This window comes from Canis aureus, chromosome 34 (assembly GCF_053574225.1).
Source record: "Canis aureus isolate CA01 chromosome 34, VMU_Caureus_v.1.0, whole genome shotgun sequence".
NCBI lineage: Eukaryota > Metazoa > Chordata > Mammalia > Carnivora > Canidae > Canis > Canis aureus.
This window is the reverse complement of record NC_135644.1, coordinates 8,323,613-8,348,229: the sequence shown is the minus strand read 5'-3', so window position 1 is coordinate 8,348,229 and position 24,617 is coordinate 8,323,613. Positions and strand designations below refer to the sequence as shown.

Here is a 24,617-nt window from a genome sequence, read left to right as displayed (position 1 = left end):
ACCCTGATTAAGTAGTACAAACTGGACTGGACACCGAGTTCATGCTGACGTCACAGCAAGGCTGTTAAGGAGGGAAGAGGAGAGAACAAAGCAGGGAAAATAAGCGGAAGAGCAAGCACCTCCCCACTCCAGATGAGAGTACAATCTAAAATTTCAAAATACATGAAGAATATAAATCTGAAGAAAAGGCAACTCTGATCGAGAGATAAATGTACTCTCTCTGAAACGAAAGCCACGTAGAGCAATCTGAAAACCACCTTTACATAATCACACCTGAGATCATTAGAAAGACAAAGAAAAACCCAGCACCCATAATCAAAGAACGTGAAACTGAAACAAAAAGTCAGAAATAAAACAAAGGTAGATGTAAAAAATGAATTAGAAATCTCAGAAATGAAATCAAATCAATATGGTTATGAATATATATAACCAAAGAGCAAACCAGTGTGAGGGATTCCCTGAGTTGATGGAATGACCAGTCAGGAAGGCGGTTCGGGGTTCTGAAAGGCAGACCCAGAGGCTCCAACATTCTCTACCACCAGTTAGAGAAGAGAAAAGAGAGAACAGAAAATCAATACCTAAAGAGATAATTGCTAAAATTTTTCCATGATCGATGACATAAATCCTCAGATAAAAAGGGCACAGCAGGAACTAACAGACAGATATTCTCATTTAAGATAACTTAGAAAATATGAAATAACATTTTAATGTATTTCCTTCCAAAAAGGTTTTTCTCTTTGCAGTCCTCTCCTTGCTCCAAAGTGAGGTTGATGCTTTCTACGCAATCTGGATCCTGACATTATATGGTGAGGACACTCAGTCCTCAAGTAATCCTCAAAAATACACTTTCCATGTTAACTTAGAATATTCTATAATGTCCTGCCCTTAAACTATTCAAACACTTCCCTATTTTCTAGGACTACTTAGGGGGTTTTCAGGTTTGCACTATTACAAACAGCACCGTGATGAGCATTTTATTCATAAATAAGTAAACTCACTTCTCTCCTTAGCCCTTTTCTGTTTTATTTTATTTTCCCCTCTAACCTGAGAGAACTTCTCTTCAATTATCCAGCGCAGATTTCTGCCCCCATCATCAGGCTTCCTCTCTAGACTACAGCTCCAGACCTTCTCATTCTGGGAAGCTTGCTGCTTCACATCCCGTCATCCACATCATAAATGAGTAAGTTCATATGGTAGTGAGTGACTCCTAGATATTTTACAAGAACCTAATCTGATTATTCCTAGATTTAAGGGAAAGTGTGAATCTTGCATGTTTTCATACTAACAGTTTCAGAATTACAAAAGCATGCCCAATGCTACCAGGCCCAGGTTGCAGTTATATTTACTCATTCTCTAAAAAGAACAACCTCATATACATTTGAAAATATTTGGGTAGTGGCTAAGGTAACAGCTATCGTGAGAACTCAATTTTGTAATATCCCAAATTTCAGTACCTGACATTGGCCATCTAAATGCATCATCAAACCTTTTCTTCTTTAATTTATTTAAAGTCCTTAAATCCTTGGCAGGACTCCTCTAAAATGCAACCATAGATAACTCAATCAGGCAAAGAAAATTTCTGTTTTTGTTTCTTCGTTTTGTTGGAGGGCAGGGACCACTTTTGTTTTCCACTTAGGATCTTTTAAAACATTTTTTACTATGATAAAAGCTTTCTTTTAATATCATATCAGCTCCGTGACATTTCAAATCAAGTCACCTAGTTTGTAAATATAAAGATAAGGAACATAAAAAACATTAAAAGGTTAACCTACATGGTTAACCCTGTGGGCCGACCTCAAAACAGTGTTGTGAGCTGGAAGAGGAGGCGACACTGTTCCAAGTCAAACAATTGAGGGATGACTCAGAACACCTCAGATTGAAAAGTGAAGCCATGAGATAGAGCTGACCAATACAAAGGAATTCAGAAGGTATTGTATGGTTGATATTGATTCTGTTCATTTTGGCTGGATGTAGGGCCTTCATCCATCTTAGATTATCAAAGTCAACGATGGTCTTCTTAAGTCCTTGACCTATCCTGGTCATGGAAGCTAGGGATTATGTCTCTCTTCTCTGGAGAGGTGGCCCCAACACCCGCTGTCCCCATGGCTTCCTCATGCCTAGAGCACACTTCCTTGTTGTGTCCATTTGCTGACTAGCCATTGGTAAGGTTCTGGAGATTCGGGGCCAGGTTTACATATCTTTGACAAACCCTGAAGCCTGGTGCTGGTATGTCATGTGGGATGCCTATTCATATGTTCAATAACTGTTTAAATAAACTGAAAGAAAGAAAAACTTTGCAGGGAAGGAGACACTTAAGTTGAAACTCATAGATAGAGTACCTTTTAAGCATGTCGGAATTAAAAAATTAAAAGTTAAAAAAAAAAAAAGGAATCCATGTGACCAGGCTCCTTATTACTGATGAAAGTGGAATGAAAGGGGCAGAGAGGGAGCTAGCCAGCTAGCTAGTGGTTCAGACCTGCATTCCCGTACTCACTTCACCTCTTATCACCGCGTGACAGGTGCTCAGGGAAGTTACTGAACCTCTCTGTGCCCTAGCTTCCTCGCCTGCAAAACAGGCAATGATCATAGTAGTACCCACATCACAGGGTCATTTTAAGGATGAAACTTTTTAATGTATATAAAGCACACAAGTGTTTGCCATTGTTGCTAATGAGCATATGAATTGCCTGACTTTCACCTCCTCAGATCTTGTCTAATGCTTTTCTCTCCTGTCACCTTCTCCCATCATGCTGTTCTCCCTTCTGTTACATCTTTGCTGTTGTTCGGCTAGGTCCATTCATCTCCCAGCCATTTGCAGGGTAGCCCCTTCTCCTCGAAGAACCTTTCCCTGACTACAATGTCCACAATGGTCCCCTCCCCACAGTGACTCTTTATCCCACTTCACATTTATAGTACCTGTTGCTTGTAAGAGCATCTCACTTATTGATTTAACCATTGGTTGGCTATTTCTTCCCACTAAAATATAAACAGCGTGAGGGCAAACACTCCCCTGCTGCATTGGATGCATGGGACCACCCGATTTATAAAAAGATGCTCAATAATATGTTTGAAATACATAAATGAATAAATTGATGAATGCTTGTCCTGCCTAAAGTTCATCACCATTCACAATATCAAACAACAGAAGTAGTGGGAGCCAACACCAATGAAAACTGTGATAAAAAAAAAAAAACTGTGATAAGAAAATGCAAAATCCCAACAAACTCCTGCTTTTATGAAATATAAAAATATGAAGATTAACATTAAATAAGTAATAATATGTCTTGGATCAAAACAGACAATACTTAAGGTTATACCACAGCGAAGTATAGTGAGGGTGAGGCTTATAAGCTTAAATTCAGCATAGCAAGGTAGGATGAAAACTGGTACAGTAGTCCCATGCAAAAGATAGAGACTGAGTCAAAACTGAAGCAAGTGTACTTGCAGATCTTTTTTTTTTTTTTTTTTTTTTTTTTTTTTTTTTCTAAAATCTTTTTTTTTTTTTTAATTTTTTTTTTATTTATTTATGATAGTCACACCCAGAGAGAGAGAGAGAGAGAGGCAGAGACACAGGCAGAGGGAGAAGCAGGCTCCATGCACCGGGAGCCCGATGTGGGATTCGATCCCGGGTCTCCAGGATCGCGCCCTGGGCCAAAGGCAGGCGCCAAACCGCTGCGCCACCCAGGGATCCCTGTACTTGCAGATCTTGTTAATTTTAGCAAACAGGAAAACGCAAATGGAATTGCACAAGACGGCCTTGTATGTTTTTGAGTTTTCTGAATTGTGAGCTACACAGGGAGAAATGAAGAGGTCCCTTGATTTTGTCCAATTATGGAAAACTTCACCCTCATACAAAGCCTCCACCCCAGGAGTTCCAATCCCCACAGTTTCCTGTGGCTTAATGAATGCAGAATTCTGCCTGGGTAGCAGGCCCCCTTTGGCCTGTCTTTAGACTTGCTGCTCAAAGATGATGCCAAGTGAAGCTTAGGAGGAGGTGAGGGGGGCTGGAAGCCAGGAACATTGACTTCACTGCAGGTCTAAGTTTGATCATTATTAGATGCAGGACCTTGCATCATAACCAAGTAAAAATAAATGGGCTAAAATGTCTTTAAAGTTAAGTGCAGCTAGGTTAGATGACAGATATTATACTTCAGGAAGATAATAAATTGTTTAGCAATGATTCCGAATTATCATCCGATTACAGGGAGAAGATAGAAAAGCAAGGAAACATGTAAACAGCCATTATTTATTTTGTGAGGCTGCTCCAACTTCAAAGGTGTTTGATTCCAGATCCAGTGTGGATCTGTTCCTAATAAGGTAATGGTTACAGAAAAGTAACGACAAAGGTCTCAGATTCACTGCAAAGCATCATCTCACACAAATGTGAACTTCTGAAGCCCTATTTATTGACTAACAGGGGGGAAAAATAGATCTAAAAGGTCTTTGAAATTCCTATCTGCCCCAGCACTAAATTTTTTTTATTACCTTAAGATAAATGCTTCTCTGCCCTATTTCAAATTTAACCTTCCCCAGTTCGTGAAAATGAATATAGTGTGGTGCAGATGACTCTGCTGTGATTATCTGAAATAACAGTGTGACTCTTCATATTTTCCTTTTAAAAGCTCTTTGTAAAGAAGGTAAAACAAACAAACAAGCAAGAAAACAAAACAAAACAAAACAAAAAACCCTTCCATTCTACAGATGAGAAAACAGGTTCAGAAAAGTTAAGTTTAAAAGTCATGGCTTTGTTTTGGCCCTAAGAATGCATGAATAAAGCTGCTTTGATCCTAAATCTTAAGTTTCTTGTCCACACCAGTTTTCAAGTGTCTCATAATGCGGGCCTTAGTAGTTCATGGCCTCGCGGTGCTGCTGACATTCGGAAGCCTAGGAAGCCACTGCAATGTTCAGTGACATGTACTTTGCATGTTGAAATTGGCAGTATGTTTATTCCCACTGCCAATGTTCTAAATTCCACCTTCACTTCAGCAGTGGCTGCAGCCTGAAATCTCCTTCTTCGGTTCTGCTTCTTTCCTATGATGGTGACCCACACTGTTGAACAGCCGAATCACTGAATGAGGAAAGGAAGCAAGACTGAAATGTGATGCATGGGATTGAGGCCTGTAGCTATGTGTGGCTTTAGTTTGCCACCGAGATTCTCATGCATTTCAATTCAGTTTTTAATGGATTTCTATTCTACATCTACCTTCTGAATCAAAAATGTCCTTTGCCAAGTAACAATTTCACTTTACCTTCAGTTCCTCCTGCGAAATGGAAAATAGTATTGATTTGTAAAATATTGTGAGATCTCAGGGCAACCAAATATCTAGGAACTACTATGAAAGCTCATATATCTAGGATGTTGATAGAAACCATACTGCTAATTATTTTTTAATACAATTACCTAACAATTTTAATTCAAGATTCTTGAAATGTTCCCTAACTATTGCTTCTTCTATTAGGATTTTATCTGTAACCTAAAGGAAAGACTAAAAAGACTAAGACTAAAAAGAACCAAGAAGGCAAAAAAAGAATGAGAATAGCTAAGTAAATAAACATGTCAACCACAACAAAGTGAGTGGCCAAAAGCAGTTGCTAAAACCCTGAAAATAGAATGTAATATACAATATAAGCACTTTTCCTTATATTTAAATATTGAAGATAAAACATTACTAATCAGAGCAAATAGGATGAACTTGAAGAGTAATAAATTGTGACCAGCTTTCCAACTCCAGGAGCTAAGTATCAACACTGAATAGGCAACTTTTTCTGGCCAGAAGCAGGGACTAGATTGACCCTCATGCCTGAAATGACAGAAGAACAGACAAAGCATATGAGACAATAGTTCTGAGATGTTGAGCAACAGGTAGCCCAGGATGGTGATCCCTGAGAGAAGGGAAGTAAATGATCACATCAGCTTACTGCCTGAGAGGCAACTTCCAGACCAAAACTCAGGGCAGTGGGACCCAGAGAAAGCCGAGAGGTCTTGCTGAGTCGAAAAGACAGGGTTCACACTCAGGGAGGCAGAGGCACGTAGAATTTCTGGGGCAGTAAACCAAAGACAGACTTCCAAAGATTTAGTGAAGAGATTTTGGCTGCCTCCTAATCTACCCAGCGCAGGAAAAGAAATTGCCCAAAGCCATGGAAAGTACCACCATGGAAAGTACCACCAATAAAGAGTAGCCTAAACAGAGTATCTGTACTCTGAGACTCACTTGCAAAGCTGACATGGGACCATTTCCTAATTCCAACTGGAGACCTCACTACTTCATCCAATCATCCCATGACTCAGATCGGTGTCTGGCGTGTACCCTGGGTCCAGGCACCCCATAGGATAGCTCCTGCATGATGCAAGACACGTATACATACATTCTGGAAGACTGGACCTTTAAGCAGGGGAGGAGAAAAAGGAGTGGGCCCACACTTTGCATTAGACAAGGGTGGGCTGGGGCTCCTGGAGCAGAGCGGACACACCCTTATCTGATAGATGGTTTGGGCTAAAGTAAAGAAATTTAGTAGCTACAGTTATTAATTTTTAAAAGAGAAGAAGCATTTGCCTTTCTCGTAGCCTCAGCTGTTTGGGTCCTGTAGGAAGACCCTGGATTATTTCAGATCTTGGCTTCACATAGTCCCATGGCAACCATCACAAGTCCTGGCTAAATCTCTCTGTCCAGATTCAGACTGTCTTCTGAAAAGGAAATTCTCTAAACCCAAACTGACCAAATGAACACTTTTAAACGCAGCTAAAATAGAGTAGAATGAAGATCTAAAGAGAAATAAAGTTTAAAAAGAGGTAGAATAAATAAGAGAAATAAAAGTAATTTTACCACACTTGACCTATTTAATCACTCTTCAAATTTAATCTCTGAGTTTCAAGAAGATTATTGATGCAGAAGATAAACAACTAGGTTTATCTCATTTGCACAAATCTTTTTGTCTCCTTCTGTCAAAATGTAAGCCCTGCCTTCATGTCTTCCTAGATAATATATATTCCACCATCTGCCCCAGCATCTCTCTTTTGTCCTCCAATCCTATTATTTTTCATATGTTCCCACTGCATCTTCTTTCTGTTTCTCAAGGTCCTTCTCTCTCCTCATTTCTACCCAGATCTAAATCCACACAGATACACTCAGCAAATGTGCTAATAAAAACCTGCCCTAGCACACTGGATAAGAGTGCGGGGTCTAGGGCCTGTGTGCTTGATGTCAAATTCTGATTCTGCTATAACTGGCTATGTGACCTTTTGCAAGTTACTTAGCCTCTCTGTGCCTTAGTTATTTATAAAAGGAGAATATTAATAGTTCAATGGTCCCTTCTTTATCTGCAGATTTGTTTTCTCTGTGATTTCAGTTACCTATGATCACCCACGGTCCAGAAGATGATCCTTCTCCTGACATACTGTCAAAGGTCAACAGCAGCCTAATACTATGTCACCAAGCCTATGTCATTCACCTCATTTCATCTCACTATGTAATCATTTATCATCTCATGTCACAAGAAAGGTAAATACACTACAATAAGACATTTTGAGAAAGAGAAATCACATTAACATAACTTTTATTACAATAAACTATTATAATTGTTCCATTTAATTATCAGTGATCATCGTTTATCTCTTACTGTGCCTAATTTATAAATTAAACTTTTATCACAGGTATGTATGTATAGGGAAAAACATGGTATATATACAGGGTTTGATACTATCTGCAGTTTCAGTCATCCACTGGGGGGACTTACTCTCCCATGGATAAGGGAGGACTACTCTTGTGTGTCTTGTAGTCTTTGTGAGGATTAATAACGTAATGTTCCTAAGCCTTTTGGCACAGTGCTTGGCACATGGTGGACTCTCAGTTTTTAAAAAAGTGAGCTATTGTTATTATTAATAATGTCACCTTTTATTTAAAGTTTTGCTCGGTAAACCACCAAGGTCATAAATGAAATGGAATTCTGGTACTCTATTTTTTTTCCAGAAAGGAAAAAAGGAACAGGGTAGACTCGATGTTCATGAATTAAAAAGGAGAAGGAAACCCGCCAGGGTGCTGGGCTATGAAAAGCATTGAGAATTAAGTTCTGTTTTTAGTTTTGTCCTTTCTTTCTCTCCATTTCAGAAACTCATAGAAAAGAAAGAAAGAAAAAAAAAAAAAAAAAAAAAAGCCTTAGCGTCTTCAGGTCCTCAGGCTCAGAATAGGGACTCACTTCTGGATGAGCAGTGCTGTGTCTAGAATCACTGGTGACCAAAATTCAATAGATCCTTTTAAGCCATGTCATAATGCAGCAAAACATCAGAAGCAGAAAAAAAAAATCAAGCAACTTACTTCTTTAACAGGTTGTGGAAACCATGAAAAAGCTTGTTACACTGAGGAAGAAATAGATTTACTCACCTACAGGAGTCTACTTGGCTGATTAAGGCTTGTCCCTTTTGCAAAGCATCAGCTGTGCAGTCTTTAATTTCTCTGTGTAATTCCTCATGCCTCGATGCCAAGACAGGCAGACTTAAACCTTCTGATTTAAGGAGCTTAAGGTAAGCTTCGACTCTCCCAAGTACATCAAATGCCTGCCAAGGAAAACATAACTTTCATTTTCTGCTTTTCTAGTTTAAAATCTACATCAATGTGTACATGAAATACTAGAGATTAAACCAGCCTATTCAATTTATTAGTTTGATCATAACCAAAACAACAATCTTAGTCTAAGAAAACAGCTGTGTAGTTTTAAGGCTCCATGTAGGGAAACTGATCATAACTTAGCTCGGCATATGTAAGTGTCAACACCATAAAGCCAGCAAAATAGTTTACATTGAGAATGCACCTATACAACACAGCGATAACTGTGTAGAACTCGGAGAGCCAGGTTTACTTTTTGCACGTTCTGTACTGTATACAAATAATGGAGGACATATTTTAAAAATGGTATGCAGACTTTCACAACCTGAACGTCCTGTAATGCTCCTAAAAGGAAATTGCCCAGTAAATTGCACCTTGAGTCATTACAGAGAAATATTCAAGAAATGACTAATATGCTTTCATCCCTTGTCTTTCTAAGCATAAGACCTTCTACCTGTTACATCCAAGACACCCATCTGTCTACAAAGATTATAATTTGATTCTGAAGCTGTGCAAAGACTAAGGCCAAGGTAATATTTCACTTCTGACACACAAAATAGGTCCATGTAGGAAAAACACATCTTGCAAACCAAGATATCGTCTTAAGAGACGTTTTTTCAAATTCCTTTATTTTCTTTATTTAGCAGATCAACAACCAAATGTGGGGGATTAAGTCTAGGGAGTTAACAGAGAGTAGAGAGGCACTATCCTTTTGTCCATTAAGGCCTAGTGGATATTAAGATGGAGGAGTATATGATATAAAGGCAGTAAAAGAGGACCATGGCAACACGAGGGAAACAGAAAGAGAGCAAAGTGCATTGGTGTCCATAGGTGTCTTGGTAGCCTATTTGTGACCTTGGGTCTGGAGAGCAGAAGATGAATTAGGTAACTTAAGGAAAACCTGCATGGCAAAGGAGTTCTTGGCGTGTTGCTCTTTGGCACTACTGGAAGAAGCCACCCAAATGGGATGCCCCATACCAGTCTGGAGAATACTCCTATCTTCGTAAGCCTGATGGTGTCACAGTCACCAGGGGCCGTGAAGTCTAGCCTTCCTGGACTGTTGAGTTGGAAGCCAGTGAGCTTGGTAGGGTCCTACCAGGTACAGTAGGAAGACTCCACAGATGACTCCTGAGCCATGAAAGTGGATGGCCTCATGAGTCTAGTTCCCACTGTGACCTGAAGAGAGACCAGAAGAGCAAGGCTGAGTTGATGCTGAGGGAACACAGTTTAAGCCAAATATAGAGGCTAAGGCGAGCTGTGTATAAGTAAGTATCCCTGTACCTGCACCTGGCTGCCATCTAAGGGAGTGAATTTTCATGTCAGAATCGGAATCGAACAGAATTTGAATTACAAGTGAAATTTCTCAAACACTGTCCCATTATTTATATGTCGATATTCTGTAGTCCCATCAGTTTCCTCCTGTCTCCTGAATCTGCTCTTTCTGATTGCTTAAAATATTAAAAAAAAAATCATTCCTATTTATTTGGATGAAAGGAAGTAATAATACCAACTACAGCTTAATGGGAACTGACTTGTGCTCCTTCTATACTCTGTGTTTCATGATTACCTTTCATTCAGCCAACAAACATTTTTGATGTCTGCTGAGTTTCAGGCACATTATCCTTAACAGCCCCGGATGGAAGTGAGAAATTATCTCCATTGTATTGACTGGGGAAACTGAGTCTCAGAGAGATTAAATAAATTGCATAAAGTGATACTTCTACTAAGTGGCAGATCTGGTCTCTGTACTCAGTTTGCCAGGCCCTGAGGCCCTGCTCTTAAACCCTGGCCCACGGAGCCATGTGGCAAAAGATTACCAGAGGAGGCTTAAGATAGAAGGGGCATTTCCAAGAAGCCTGCTCATCTTAGGTGGAAAAAGTAAGATCTTAAAAACTTAACTTTTTGTAAATAAGTGTCTACTTTTCCTTCTTATAGGTGAGAAGAGATACAGAGAAAGGTTGAGTGATTTCTCTTATGCTGCACAGGACTGGGAAAGGAAGATAGTTTTATTACAGAAATTTTGAACCTTAAGATTCTTCCTTATTTGATCCTCCCACTTTTTTTTTCTGTAGTTGGCCACAGAGCTAAACGCGTCAAGATGCTGATGTTGAAAAAGATTATTTGAATCACTTTCCCAATCTTTCCATGACACATTGAAATACCACTTGGCAGTAACCACCACTATTTCCGGAATTTTGTTTTTATATTTTAAATTTTTATTGCTTATTTTTAATGAAGTGGAGTCTCATGTTGATCAAAGTTTAGCTTTAAAGTTAGTGCCTAAAACAAAAATCTAGCGCTGTCAAAATTATCATGAACCCCCTTAAATCATACTTAAAATTTAGTGTATGTGCACAAGTGCTTATAGTAACTCATGCTCACATTGAGGATTGGAGCCATGGAGCTAGACTAAAGGAAGAAATAAAGAGAAAGTGTATATACGACATGTGACGGCATTCACTTCTTTCTTCCCTTAAAAGAAGGAGTCCCCAAAATTCTTTGTGTGAATGGGGGAAAGGATAGAGAATTCCAAAGTGCTTTTTCTTCTCTACAAGTTTGATCCCACTCTGTTTTAGCATTAAGCCACTATAACCTTAATACATGTTTGTTGTTGTTTTGAGAATGAGAGATGGGAAAAACGTAGGAAAGTTAGGGCAAGAAGGTGGACATGTAGAAAATATTCAGAAATTATTTTCTCCTGATTACTCTAACTCTTGATTGGACACATCTTTGAAAAGTCACTAAGAAGAGCGGGACCACCTGCTGCGGTCATTAATCATGCCTGGGCCTTTCCTCCTGTCGCCCCAGTGCACAGCTGCTACTCTCATATCCTCGGGCCCTGGTCTCATCTTCATAGGAGTTAGAGTCTAAAGCTGCATGTACATTAAATGCATGTGCAAGGGGACTCCACTCCCTTCTTGAATGTTACCATAAAAGTATTATATCTCAATAATGTGGGAATACATTGAAGGCAAAACAGTCACTAGAAGGAGGAGGTGGCACATCAAGGACCAAGATAACCCATAACTTAGAATAAAAATAGCCAAATTCTCTTCTAGAGTTTTTTTCTCAAAAAGATCAAAGTGTTAGGAAAGCACCTACTTACAAATTATCCCATGTATCACACTTGATAGAATTATGGTGGAAGAAAGGAGGTGAGTGGTTGTGTTCCTTCATTAGCTCAACAAATATATTTACAAATAAGGTGAGGTGCATACTGTAAGAGAACTTATTCCTTTTTTTTTGCTTATTTATTTTTATTTAAATTTAATTTGCCATCATATAGTATAGAGAGTTTATTTTTTTATCCATAATCCAAACCTAACCCTACTGGGAATCATCTAAACACACAGAAATGTTAAATTTAATGATTTTAAGAGGAGTCCCCTTTCAAAAAGATTATACTGTCTGTGATTGTCAGAATCCCATGTAAAACTCATTTATCTTATCCCCAAGTAGAAGTTGATGAGGAATCTATGTACCAATTCCAGAAATGATCTAAGTAACATTGCTCTCACTTAATCTATTCCCGGAATAGAACCGAATGCTTTTCTATTTACCATATGCAAAAGGAACCTGATATACTGGATCCAGTCTGGAAAGAATCTCTTTGTCTCACACATGGTATAGAGCAAGTTATTTTTAGCAATGACACTATGACTCCCATATAAACTCCTGTGGAATTAATATTTCCTTTGTAGTTTTCTCTTCACACTCCTCTCTTTCTTCAAACTTGGTCAAATACAGATTTTATGACTAGGGGCAAAAACAAGGATATGAGCGCAAGGATAATATTTTCTCCCTCTGGATTCTAACTTTTCTTGATGATTTATTTGATAGTGCACCAACCAGTTCTTGGGCAGATAAGGAGACCACTCGGCTCTTTTGCCTTGGTTTGGAAAGACTAAGGAGTTGTTTGGGTTTTTTTTACGATGCTAATAAAGATTTTTTTGTGTGTGTGGAAGGAGCCTCGGTGTCCATCGAAAGATGAATGGATAAAGAAGATGTGGTTTATGTATACAATGGAATATTACTCAGCCATTAGAAATGACAAATACCCACCATTTGCTTCGAAGTGGATGGAACCGGAGAGTATTATGCTGAGTGAAATAAGTCAATCAGAGAAGGACAAACATTATATGGTCTCATGCATTTGGGGAATATAAATAATAGTGAAAGGGAATAGAGGGGAAGGGAGAAGAAATGGGTAGGAAATATCAGAAAGGGAGACAGAACATGAAGACTCCTAACTCTGGGAAACGAACTAGGGGTGGTGGAAGGGGGTGGGGGTGAATGAGTGACAGGCACTGAGGGGGGCACTTGACAGGATGAGCACTGGGTGTTATTCTGTATGTTGGCAAATTGAACACCAATAAAAATAAATATATTATTTTAAAAAAAGAATAACTGATGCAAAAAAAGAAAAAAAAGGATTTTTTTTTCCTCCATTGTTAAGTACAAGATCCAAAGTGGGGCTGGACCAAATCAAATAGACATAGTAGCAGGACATAGCACATTCTACTCTTTTAAAAATAATTAGTGAGATTTATAAATTAAGCAAGAACCATGAGTCACCCAGAATAATTGTATCACACTATTTCACAAAGATGCTTAAGATGTAGTATTGTTTGCTGCTAGACTAACTTATTTAAAGGGAATCAACATTAAAAACAAACAAATCTGAACAGTGTAGAACCTTGAAATTTTCCTTTCATGAGTTCCAAGGCTGAAAAATGAGTTTGGTTGGAACTTTTATAATTACCAAGGTCACAAAACTCAGCTTCTCATGAGAGAATCCCACTGTCTGCAGAGATTTCTTCGGGGTTCCGTTTCATCAAGACGGAGAGCCTCCATTTCCTTTCCTAAACACCACCTGAGATAATTTCTTGTGACTCCTGGTTTGGAGAGCTGATACTTGATTCAGATCCCGTCCAAATCTGCCCCAGCTCTCAAATGCCAGAAAGGCGAGAGCCAAAGGGTGATGTGATTTTCAGCTCCCAGTATTTGCTGCTCCCTACTGGTGTCCCTGTCCCTCTTGTGTCTCCAAGGTTCTCTCCGCTGGGCCCCAGCACTCACCCCCCTTCCAAGTGTTAAAAGGCGGCTTTGTGGTGTTAATGAGAGATGTGTAAAATCCTGAGGTCCTCAACCTGGTTTGGGCCTCACAATCTGAAAAGCTGAAAAAACATTGAAAGGTGAGTTTGGGGTTGAAAATGGCATGTAGCTGATGCATCGTATCAACAAGAGTGAAGGAAGTTTATGTATTGACAAACTCTCACCTTTTCTGAGGTAAGCCTATCTTTGAGATGGATAAACTCCACCCACAAGTAGAACCCAGCTAGTCATTGTTTATACTTTCTGGTTTCTTTTATCTAAGTGGACTAGGTTTTAGGATGATTTTGGGAATCATGGAAAGTGTCCCTTTACAATGAGTGAAGCATTTGTTTTCTTTCATTTATTCAAGAAACGCTTATTTGACTCTATGGAGCATGTACCGTGGTGCACGCTGGGTACAGGAAAATGAACAGAAGCATTCAAGTCACATGAGAGTGGCCAGTGCAGTATTAAATGCATATATAATAACAAAATAATGGCTAGAGCATAGTAAGTGCTTAATTCTTCTATGCACCAGTCATGTATCAACTCATTTAGATAGCTCAGTGACATACCACCTCACACCAGTGAGAATGGGGAAAATTAACAAGGCAGGAAACCACAAATGTTGGAGAGGATGCGGAGAAAGGGGAACCCTCCTGCACTGTTGGTGGGAATGTGAACTGGTGCAGCCACTCTGGAAAACTGTGTGGAGGTTCCTCAAAGAGTTAAAAATAGACCTGCCCTACGACCCAGCAATTGCACTGCTGGGGATTTGCCCCAAAGATACAGATGCAGTGAAACGCTGAGACACCTGCACCCTGATGTTTATAGCAGCAATGGCCACGATAGCCACACTGTGGAAGGAGCCTCGGTGTCCATCAAAAGATGAATGGATAAAGATGTGCTTTATGTATACAATGGAATATTCCTCAGCCATTAGAAATGACAAATACCCAGCATTTGCTTAGACGTGGATGGAACTGGAGGGTATTATGCTGAGTGAAGTAAACAAACAAACATTTTATGGTCTCATTCATTTGGGGAATATAAAAAATAGTGAAAGGGAATAAGGGGAAAGGAGAAAAAATGAGTGGGGAATATCAGAAAGGGAGACAGAACATAAGAGACTCGTAACTCTGGGAAACGAACTAGGGGTAGTAGAAGGGGAGGTGGGCGGGGGGTGGGGGTGAATGGGTGACGGGCACTGAGGGGGGCACTTGGTGGGATGAGCACTGGTGTTATTCTATATGTTGGCAAATTGAACACCAATAAAAAATAAATTTATAAAAAAAATAGCTCAGTGACTTTGTGAGGTGCATATAATTATTATTTCTATTTTTCAGATAAAAAAGGTGGATGTAAAAGGAAGTTAAGTAACTGTCTAAGGTCATGGAACTAATTCATGTCTAAGGCCAGATTCATACCTCAGCAGCTTGGCTCCAAAATCTATCATATTGTTTATTTTATTTTATTTTATTTTATTTTATTTTATTTTATTTTATTTTATTTTATTTATTTTATTTTATTTTTGTGTGTGTGTGTGTGTACTCATGCTATTTATTCATTTAGATGTAATGATACATTTACATCGCATATCATGTAAAATACAATTATTGCTGTTATATACTTTCACAGAAAAGTGTCATCCTAATAAACACTTAAAAATTTTCACTTAATACTCCACAACTCCAAAAAAAAAAAAAAAATACTCCACAACTCCATTTATTTATTTATACTCCAACTCTATCCTGAAAATATTTTTTTTGTACATTTATCACCAGTTGCTGGAACTTGTATTCTGAATGGCATTCCCTGAAGTAAATAAGGATTGTTAGAATTTTTTTTTAAAGAGAGAAAACTCACGGAGCACCTGGCTGGCTCAGCAGTTGAGCGATCTGCCTTTGGATCAGGGAGTGATCCCGGGGTTCCAGGATCCAGTCTGGCATCGGGCTCCCTGCAGGGAGCCTGCTTCTCCCTCTGCCTATGTCTCTGCCTTTCTCCCTGTGTCTCTCATGAATAAATAAATAAAATCTTAAAAAAAAGAAAATAAGAAAACTCAGGCTTAAACTGTAAATTGACTTATCACATAGCTAGTCATTTGCTCGTTCATTCAATAAAATTTGTTGAACACGAGGTGGTATGCACAGATGACTAAGATACAATCTGTCTCTAGGGAGCACAGAGAAATACTAGGGGAATAACGAAAAACAAGCAGTTAGTGCTCCCTGGAGACTTCTTGGAGGAGGTGGTATGGGTAAGGGTGGTACGTGTGGATCTCTTCATCCAGCATAATTCCCTTCTCAGCTATGACATAGAGATTGAGCTTGAAGTCATGTATTAAAGTAATTAAGCTCTCCTCTTTCAAAAGGACCTCATTCCAATGACCTTGGATCAGTGTAATCTCTTATGAAAATATAATGCTTCTAATATTTCACTGCTTCAAATAATTCAAATAATTATTGAGCATCTGCTACTTGAAAGGCACTGCCCTAGGTGTTTTTCTGTCCTGGTGAATGCAAAATAAAATAGACATGTTTCTTATCCTCAAGGAGTTTTAATTCAGCAAAGCAAAGAAAAGAAATTCTACCCAGGAATGTCTACTATACAAAGAAGACTATATCTGATGCCAATGGAGAGATGTAACAGTTTAAAATTGTACATGGAAGGGAAACCAATAAATACACTCGTGACTCGCTTAGAAGTCACTCAACAGCTTTATTGTGAAGGATACTCATGAGTAAGTGACAATAAAACTGACTGCCTTCATTTTAAGACTAATTAAATATGGGTTGAGTTGTGGGCTTTCATGAGACATGTAAGATGTTAAAGGCATTTCTTGTTTTTGATAACTTTTCTATTATATATAATATTTTGTGTTATTTATTTATTATTTATATATTTTTGTTATTATTTATATATATTTTGTATATATATGTATATAAAATATTCGCTGTGATTTAAATAGCCTGTCCTTGAGTTCTAAAACTAAAGGTTTCTAAACCATTCTCTCAGAGGGCATACAGGGGGAGAGTAAATTAAGACATCATTTGCTTCTGTATCAAGAGGTTTGCTTCATGGTTTTTAAAAGTCCTCAATATCTCTTCATATTTAAGGGTATATTCAGCATAAGATAGAAACTTTTTTTTAAAGATAGAAACTTCTTTTTAAAAATGTATTTATTTGAGAAAGAGAGAGAGAGAGCAAGCACGGGCAAGGGAGGGGCAGAGGGAGAGGGAGAGCAAATCTCAAGCAGACTCTGTGCTGTGTGTGGAGCCTGATGCAGGGCTCGATCTCATAACCCTGAGATCATGACCTGAACTGAAACTAAGAAACAGATGCTTAACTGACTGAGCCACCCGGGCACCCCAAGACAGAATCTTTTTAGCATACTATTCAAGATGTCCCTGATGCCATGACTACTTCTACTGCACGTCCCTCATCATTCTGGGCTTATATCCTACATTCTTGGCAAAATGAATTATCTCAGGCTCCCCCAAACAAGACATAACTCTGTACCACTCAGTCCTCCCCCACCCCTTCTTGCCCCAGCATTTCATACTTAGCTCAGTGCTCATTGTCTCTAGAGAAGCCTTCTTTGACACGTCTTCCCTGGCCCTCTCCTCTATGTTCCCTAATTCTCTACACTCACTCTGGAAGCTTTGGGTTTCTCCCAAAGTGCACAACACTTCCGTTCCCTTGCCTCTCCTCCAAACTAGGACCAAGAGGTCCTGAAGGCCAGGATTATATCTTCAATTGCTTTAGCTAAAGTACATATATGATACATGAAAACATTAGGTATATGATACATTAGCTGAATGGAAACGTAAAAGAATGGAGGGAGTTTAAAAAAAAGATGCATTAGTACTTTGTAAGAGAGAGGGAAATTGTTCTGGAAAGGAGAAATCTGAGACAGGCTGCCTAAGAATTATGAAACTGAATGTAAGTACACTTCCCTTGACGTCCAATGACAATTAGCTTAATTTCCTGAATTCATTTATATCATCTTAGCCAATTCCTTCTGGAAATATTTTTTTAGGTCCACTACTTGGACAGGTTTCTTCATTCTTCAATATGTACAACATCTGGGCCATTTCACTTGATTGTTTCCCATGTCTGGGCTAACATGCACCTATTTTGAGAATGGGAGAATAGTGTATACATAAATGAGAAAAATCGTACCAAGCTCCATCCTTACTTTGATTTCATCTGAAACAATCAGCTGCCATCCCACACTGACAGTTAACCCTTCTTGTATTCGTTGCTAAGTGATTTAGCAATAAGTTCACCAACATGGTAGATAGCCCCAAAATGGAAAAGGGGTCTCTCAGGTTCTTAAGTAACAGTTGGCTCGGTGTCCACTTGAATCCAGTGGCCGGTTTATGAAAAAGCATTAGGAGCAACATTCTGGGGTCCTGTGTGCTAACATCGCCACCTGCCGCTCACTCCAGGTACAAACTGCCGTACCTCAAGCCAAAGGCTGCAGACGCTCTGAGTAAGAAACAGACCCTTGAACCTTGGGGTAATCGCAACCCCTAGCAGGATTAAATGCCAATCGATGCCACTCCTGAATCCACAGGGCAAAGGCCGTGGGGAGGTCTTGTCGAGGTGGATAATTAGGTGATGATTCTACTTTACTGAATTGCACAAATCTAGATTTTTGTGTATGTTTTGTTCTCTGCTGTATCCCCAATATTTAGAATAGCACCTGACACACAGTAATTATGTAGCAAAAATATGCTAAAGAAATGAGTCCTTAAAGAAGGAAAGTAATTAATTATTCACCACACTACTTAGAGACGTCACTAAAAGAAATTATTATGACTTTCTTTCTAGTAAATATGAATATCCATATCTGAAGTTGAGCAAGAGGGGAATTAATTACAATGAAGGGAGAGGAAGAAAGAGGGAAAATTTCCAGGTGCTTGCAACAAAAGTACCAGCAATATATGATAAAAAAAAATCCAGATTAAAAAGAGAAATATATATGATATGAAAGCACTAACAATAGTCCATTCTGCAGATGAGATTAGGACATCTTTTTCATTTTAACAAAATTTTTAAAAAGTGAAAGTCGTGTTTTTAAAATCATACATTTCACTTTTTACTGAGCAAATACTCGAGCTGTCACGTTCATTCATTCATATATTATATGATACTAGCATATTTCTTACGCTGGTATTTGGCACAGATATTGAAGGGGAATATTGACCTAGCTTTAACAAATTTGGAATAAGGTTGTTTGCTGAACAAATAATTCACTTATCAAGAATGGAATTGGTTTTCAAAGCAAATACCGTTTTTTAAAGCGCTGACCTCCTCTTTCTTTCACAGTGCTGCATGTGTTGGGAGAGTCACTAGCGCTCCTAGCCATCATGATTGGTGTGCCAAGAATGCCTAACACTGACCCTTCTTTATTTGGGGCATTTCTCAGTGTTTGGTTTGCAGCCAGCAACCTTCAGGGCTGAGAAAATGTCTCCTTCTGAGACAAACAGCAGGCTGGATTATTATTTGCTATAAAACAGATTCCCCAAGCTGAGGGTTCCCCTCCTAGAACTCCACCAGGCTGCACCTGCAGTCGTCCAGCTGGGCCCATCTGCTGGCCCATCGCCCCCCATTCCCACCCCCCACCCCGGCCCCAGGGAATTGGACTTAGGAAAGTGATTCGACACACTGACATTTCTTTTATTGTTTTTGTGAATAAAAAAGTCTTTCAAAACTGACACAGCAGTCATGTGTCTTTTGTGAGCATCCACAAAACAGTGGCAAGTTAGCATATTAGCTTGAAATTTGGGTAAAATTTCAGGTGCCTCATAATCTTGCACAACATGATTTCATCTAGGGACAGGGATGCTCAAAATTAGAAATATCCAGCGCACTCATGGTACAGTAAAGTGAATTTTTAAAAGGAAAATTCAGTGCTTCAGAGGTGATATAAATTGAAAATACCCCTTACCTAGTGTAAACAGAATTTTCAGGGTAACAAAAAAAATTAAGGGATTTTAAAATTATATTAATGTTTTAAATCCAGCTCTTTAACTAGGATTATGTATAATTGTTATGCCAAAAGTTGGGTAAAATGGTGAGAATTTTGTAAAATTTGGAGATTCCACAATATAAATAAAAAAAGAAAAATACCATTTGCAAGTCTTAAGAAGAGTTTCCTTCTTTCATTTAAATGGGCTTACCCACTACATTATTTCCTCACCTATTGCATCTTAATAATATGATAAATTTTTCATTTCAAAAGTCATGATTAAATATCCACTGTCCACACTCCGGCTTCTATTTTTGCTGAGGTAAAAATCTAGCAACTTTCACCCTGATTCTTAAATTTGTAGTTAAAAATTACTTCCCTGATGTTTTGAGAAGGGAGAACAAATCCTATACCTTTGTAAGTGCCACTTGACTGTAGAGAATGCTATAGCATGGATAATACAGAATGGATAAATCCCAACTGAACTAGTTATAAGTTGAATGTCATGGCATTTCAAATGATGAAACGGGGAATCTAGAAGTCAAGTCTTAGGGGTTAAGAAACATAATTTCTTAAGATTTGACCTGAATTTCTATATGAATTTGAGAAAGTAATCACTCTGTTCTTTTTTTTTTTCCACTATTGCAAGAAATGTCATTCTTTTTCCCTCAAGGCCCAGAAATAATGTAAGAACAAAGTCTCCCTGGAAAGTTACCAAATAATGAGAGCAGAGGAAGCAAGAGCAAGAGAGTAAGAATCAAAGAGAGTGAGAAAAACTATATTTTACAGGACTGAAACTATAGGCTTATTGTAGAAGCCTTGTCTTACCATACCAACAAGTTCTATGACTATCTTCCTTAGAAGCAGCATTAACCGATGGATGCCTCCCTCATTTTGTAGAATGAGGGTGCAATGCAAGTTAGAAATCTCTTATTTGAAATCAGGACTATTTAAGAGGAACTTTCCTAAAGCCCTACCATTTACTCAGTTCAATAGCTCCAGTAACATGCTCTGTTTCTTCTCTTAGAACAAAGAAATCCCAAACAAATAATTTGCCAAATATTTCTTGAACACTTCCTCATTTACTGTTAATTCCAGCACCTCTATTTTGGAATGGTACTCTTCATCCTTTTCAAATTTCCTGTTAGTAAGGAAGTTCAAAATTAAGGAAATATTTTTATATGTACCAGAACATTGTATTCAGATTGTTGATATCATGACCTTAAATCACAATACACTTACCTTCTGGGGGGTTACCCTTTGGTTTCCTGTCACATTGTCCAGTTTCAAAAGTATCACTGAAATTTAAGGTATTAAGCAATTCGAATAAGGCAGTTTGGAGGTGTATATTAGATTGGAAAAGGTAGAAAAAAGTGTTCAAATAATAGTATCACCAGCTTCAGATCTACATGTGAGGTGAACATGTAGACATTCCCGGTCACCAAGAGCCACCTGCTACCATCAGTATCAAGTGAGTCAGCCATGAGAAGCAGAGCACTTCTCCAGCTCAAGAAGACCTGGGGATGGTCCAGAGCAAGATTTTCCCTTGGCTGACTTTAAAAGGCAGACCCAAGGCAGGGCAGTCGGGTTGAGGCTCTGCTTCTAGCCTTATGGTTTGCACGCAGAAGGCTTGCAACATCCATATATCTTTACTTGATATATGAAAGAGAATTTTTAAAGGGGAAATATATTTTCGGTAAAAGTTTCAAAGGGTCCATTTCATCCAGACATACTTTATGATAATTCCGTTACTCGGTGAGAAACACTGTGGTGTTGGTACAAGCGTCCCCCTGAAACAGATCAACGACAGCTCTAAGATGAAACTCTCATGGGGACTTTTTTTTTTTTTTTTTTTTTGCATGTCAAGGCATAGAGTCTCCTATTTTGAGATCCAAGTAATGGCCATGACAAGAATCTATTTTAGAAGTTCATTTCTGCTGCTATTAATTTTGAACCTGTGTGCAGAACCCAAACTTCTGCGATGTGCCCCAGCCTAGCGAGATAACGAGCCTCTCACCGGTCTGCCCTGATTACCTAAAATTACCAACGTGACCTTACACTGACCTGATTAGCGCTGCTAAAAAAACCGTTTGCCTCTCTTAACCAAGTTTTCCTTTCCGCCATGAGCTGACCAAGTTCTCCTTGGAGCTGATTCAGTTTCTGGTTAGAGAGCTGTAGGTGCTCTTTCTCCACGTAGCCCTTGGACAGCAGAATCCCAAGTGCATCACTCTTCAGCTTCTCAACAGCAGAATTCCACTCCTACAAGAGAGCACTCCAGCTTATTTTACGCATCCTCCCCTTTGCAAACTCTGGTAAGACTCAGAGAACATTTAGGTGCGTTGACCGTATCAGAAACGTGTCCCTATATTTTCAAATCATGATAGGGTAAATGCTCCATTCCAGGTTTGAGTACCAAGATGTAGTAGAGAGAGAGAGAGAGAGAGAGAGAGAGAGAGAGAACAAAGGCAAGAGACCAGAAAAGGAGAGGGATGATAGGAGGAAAGGGCAGCTGGGCTGGGGGGGAGGGGGGAGTGTGACTGATGGAGTGTCCGGTTGCCCCGCACACAGGCCACTTCCCCTTCCATTAATGCTGTCTGAAAATATACTCCAAAAATAGGCAACAGTGTTTTTCAGTCTCTAACTCTTTGCAACCTGTTTTCATTCATTCAAATAAAAAGAAAATCTCTCTCCCACAATTCAATCTCATTGCCAATGTGGGCAAACGAGTACAAGAAAGGAAGAGAAATCTCCTATTTTATGGCTGGTGTTTTTGTATGTGCCTACACTTAGAACCGAAATTAAGATCTGTTATTCTTCATGAAATTAATAGTGGTTATTGTGCAGTATTCTCTCCTTCCTGACCTGAGTCTCACCTCTCAATGCTTCATTCTTAATGCTATATAAACATTTCAGGAAAAGAAAAGAGGTATCTTTTTGCTTTCTGTTACATGAAGAAGAAAAACAGTTAAGTAGAGAAGAAAGAAAGTAAAAGTTGGGGTAAACTGAACATATTAACAATTTATTTAAAGGGAAATTTAAATTTCTTGCAAAAAGAACTGAAGCCAGATTCAGCTTCCTAAAACCATTCTTATCTCTAACATGGCAGTCTTGCAAATGAATTTTCTGGTACCTCTCTTAGCTGAGACTGGAGCGCTGAGCATAGGTTGTTTTTTAAAGCATCAGAGATTCAGCGCCAAATTTCAAAAATTACAGTCTGACTCCATCCTGGCTTGTTCCCCAGGGCAAAATATCCTATTGTTAAGTTACATTTGTTATATTATACTGTGCAAAATAAGTATGATTTTAGTGCAGTTTACCACTACTATTTCCATTCATTCATTTCAGAAGACATACTAAATACTATGCACTTGGCATCACACTCAGATGGATGATTTGGGGGTACAAAGAAAGAATAAAATGTAGTTCTTTCCTTTAACAATATATAAACTGCTATTTTACATCATGTTCAGTATATTCATACCATCAACCATATGAAATGTATGCTGGGCCTCCAAACACATCGTGATGACTCAACTAATGGAACCAGTGACTGCAGTGTTCTTCAGCCTGGCTACCTCAATGGTGGTAACTGGGAAAAGCATGATAGTAGTTGATCATACTCTCAGCCTTCTGAGAGAATGACCAAAAGTGGGGGGAGGGTTGTTAAAAACAAATGGAGACCAGCCCTGAAAATTGCCTGGGCAGACAAGACCAGTTGAGTCATACAAACAAAGCTTAATTTAGCTTATTTTGTGAGACTGTCTTGACCTGGGTCATTTCTTGTTTACACCTCTGGAAAGTATAAGCAAAACTTGAACCTTCCCCAAGGTGGATATGACGTAACCACTGACCAATTCCCTGTCATTTAAGAAAATTCTCATATTATGACCAATAATTGTGAAGGGTAAGCAGTCACAGCCTCCTCACTATATTAGCTGCTTTGTAATACTAGACCCTTGAGCCTTGTTTTGTATTTTGGGGTGAGTGCTCCGGTTTGCAAACTGTCTTTTTCTTGTGTGCACAATAAACTTTTACTAATTACTACTTTGGTGATTCACTGTTTTTACTTCTGGTATTTATGAACTTTTGACACTCCAAATTTCTCAGCGAGTGCAAAATCAATATCTTGAGGCATGAACACGGGCTTTGTGATTTCCCAAGCTCCTTCATTTTTTTAAAGAGCAATTTGGCCCCCACTTAATTCAGTTAATATGTGTCATGACATTCTTTCGTAAAACACTGTAAATATCCCTCCCACTTAAAAACTATTACCTTAACCTTATGAGGAAAGAGCAAATGTTTTTAAAGCAGTTAGCACAATTTCTGGCACAGGAAATAGGCATTCACTAAATCTTAGTCCCCCTTTACATTCCATCAGTTTTATCATGGTTCACTAGCACTCCCAAATTTGTTCTTCATGGGAATTTCTGTTTCTCAGCTCTAAAAATAATGGTAGTGGAAGGATTCTCCAAATGTTACTGACCAATGTTACGTATTGATCCGTGTTGTGTATGACGTTTATGAGATAAACAAAATAAAGCAGGTTTCTTTTACTGCAGGCCTTCTTGGAATCCTTAATATGTTAATGTGCTTTGAGATTCCTAGCTGGAAATGTGGTTTGAAATATTCTGGACAAACTGTTTTTTTTTTTTTTTAATTTGTTATTTATTTATGATAGTCAGAGAGAGAGAGAGAGAAAGAGAGGCAGAGACATAGGCAAAGGGAGAAGCAGGCTCCATGCACCGGGAGCCCGACGTGGGATTCCATCCCAGGTCTCCAGGATCGCGCCCTGGGCCAAAGGCAGGTGCTAAACCGCTGCGCCACCCAGGTATCCCTGGACAAACTGTTTTTGTTTTTTGTTTTTTTATTTTTTTTATTTTTTTTTAATTTTTAAAATTTATTTATGATAGTCACAGAGAGAGAGAGAGAGAGGCAGAGACACAGGCAGA

The 24,617-nt window shown here is 38.8% G+C and overlaps 1 protein-coding gene across 2 annotated transcripts in view; it reads right to left on the bottom strand.

Annotated features, from left to right (window-relative positions):
* CCDC141 (coiled-coil domain containing 141) overlaps nt 1–24,617 on the bottom strand; it is a 175,355-nt gene that overhangs the window by 55,678 nt on the left and 95,060 nt on the right. For both annotated transcript variants that reach the window (XM_077883463.1, XM_077883462.1), the window contains exons 7-8: nt 21,733–21,927; nt 8,379–8,551 (exon numbers count right to left, since the gene is read on the bottom strand). In XM_077883463.1, the coding sequence (XP_077739589.1) occupies nt 8,379–8,551; nt 21,733–21,927 (368 nt within the window). The remainder of the gene's footprint in view (nt 1–8,378; nt 8,552–21,732; nt 21,928–24,617) is intronic.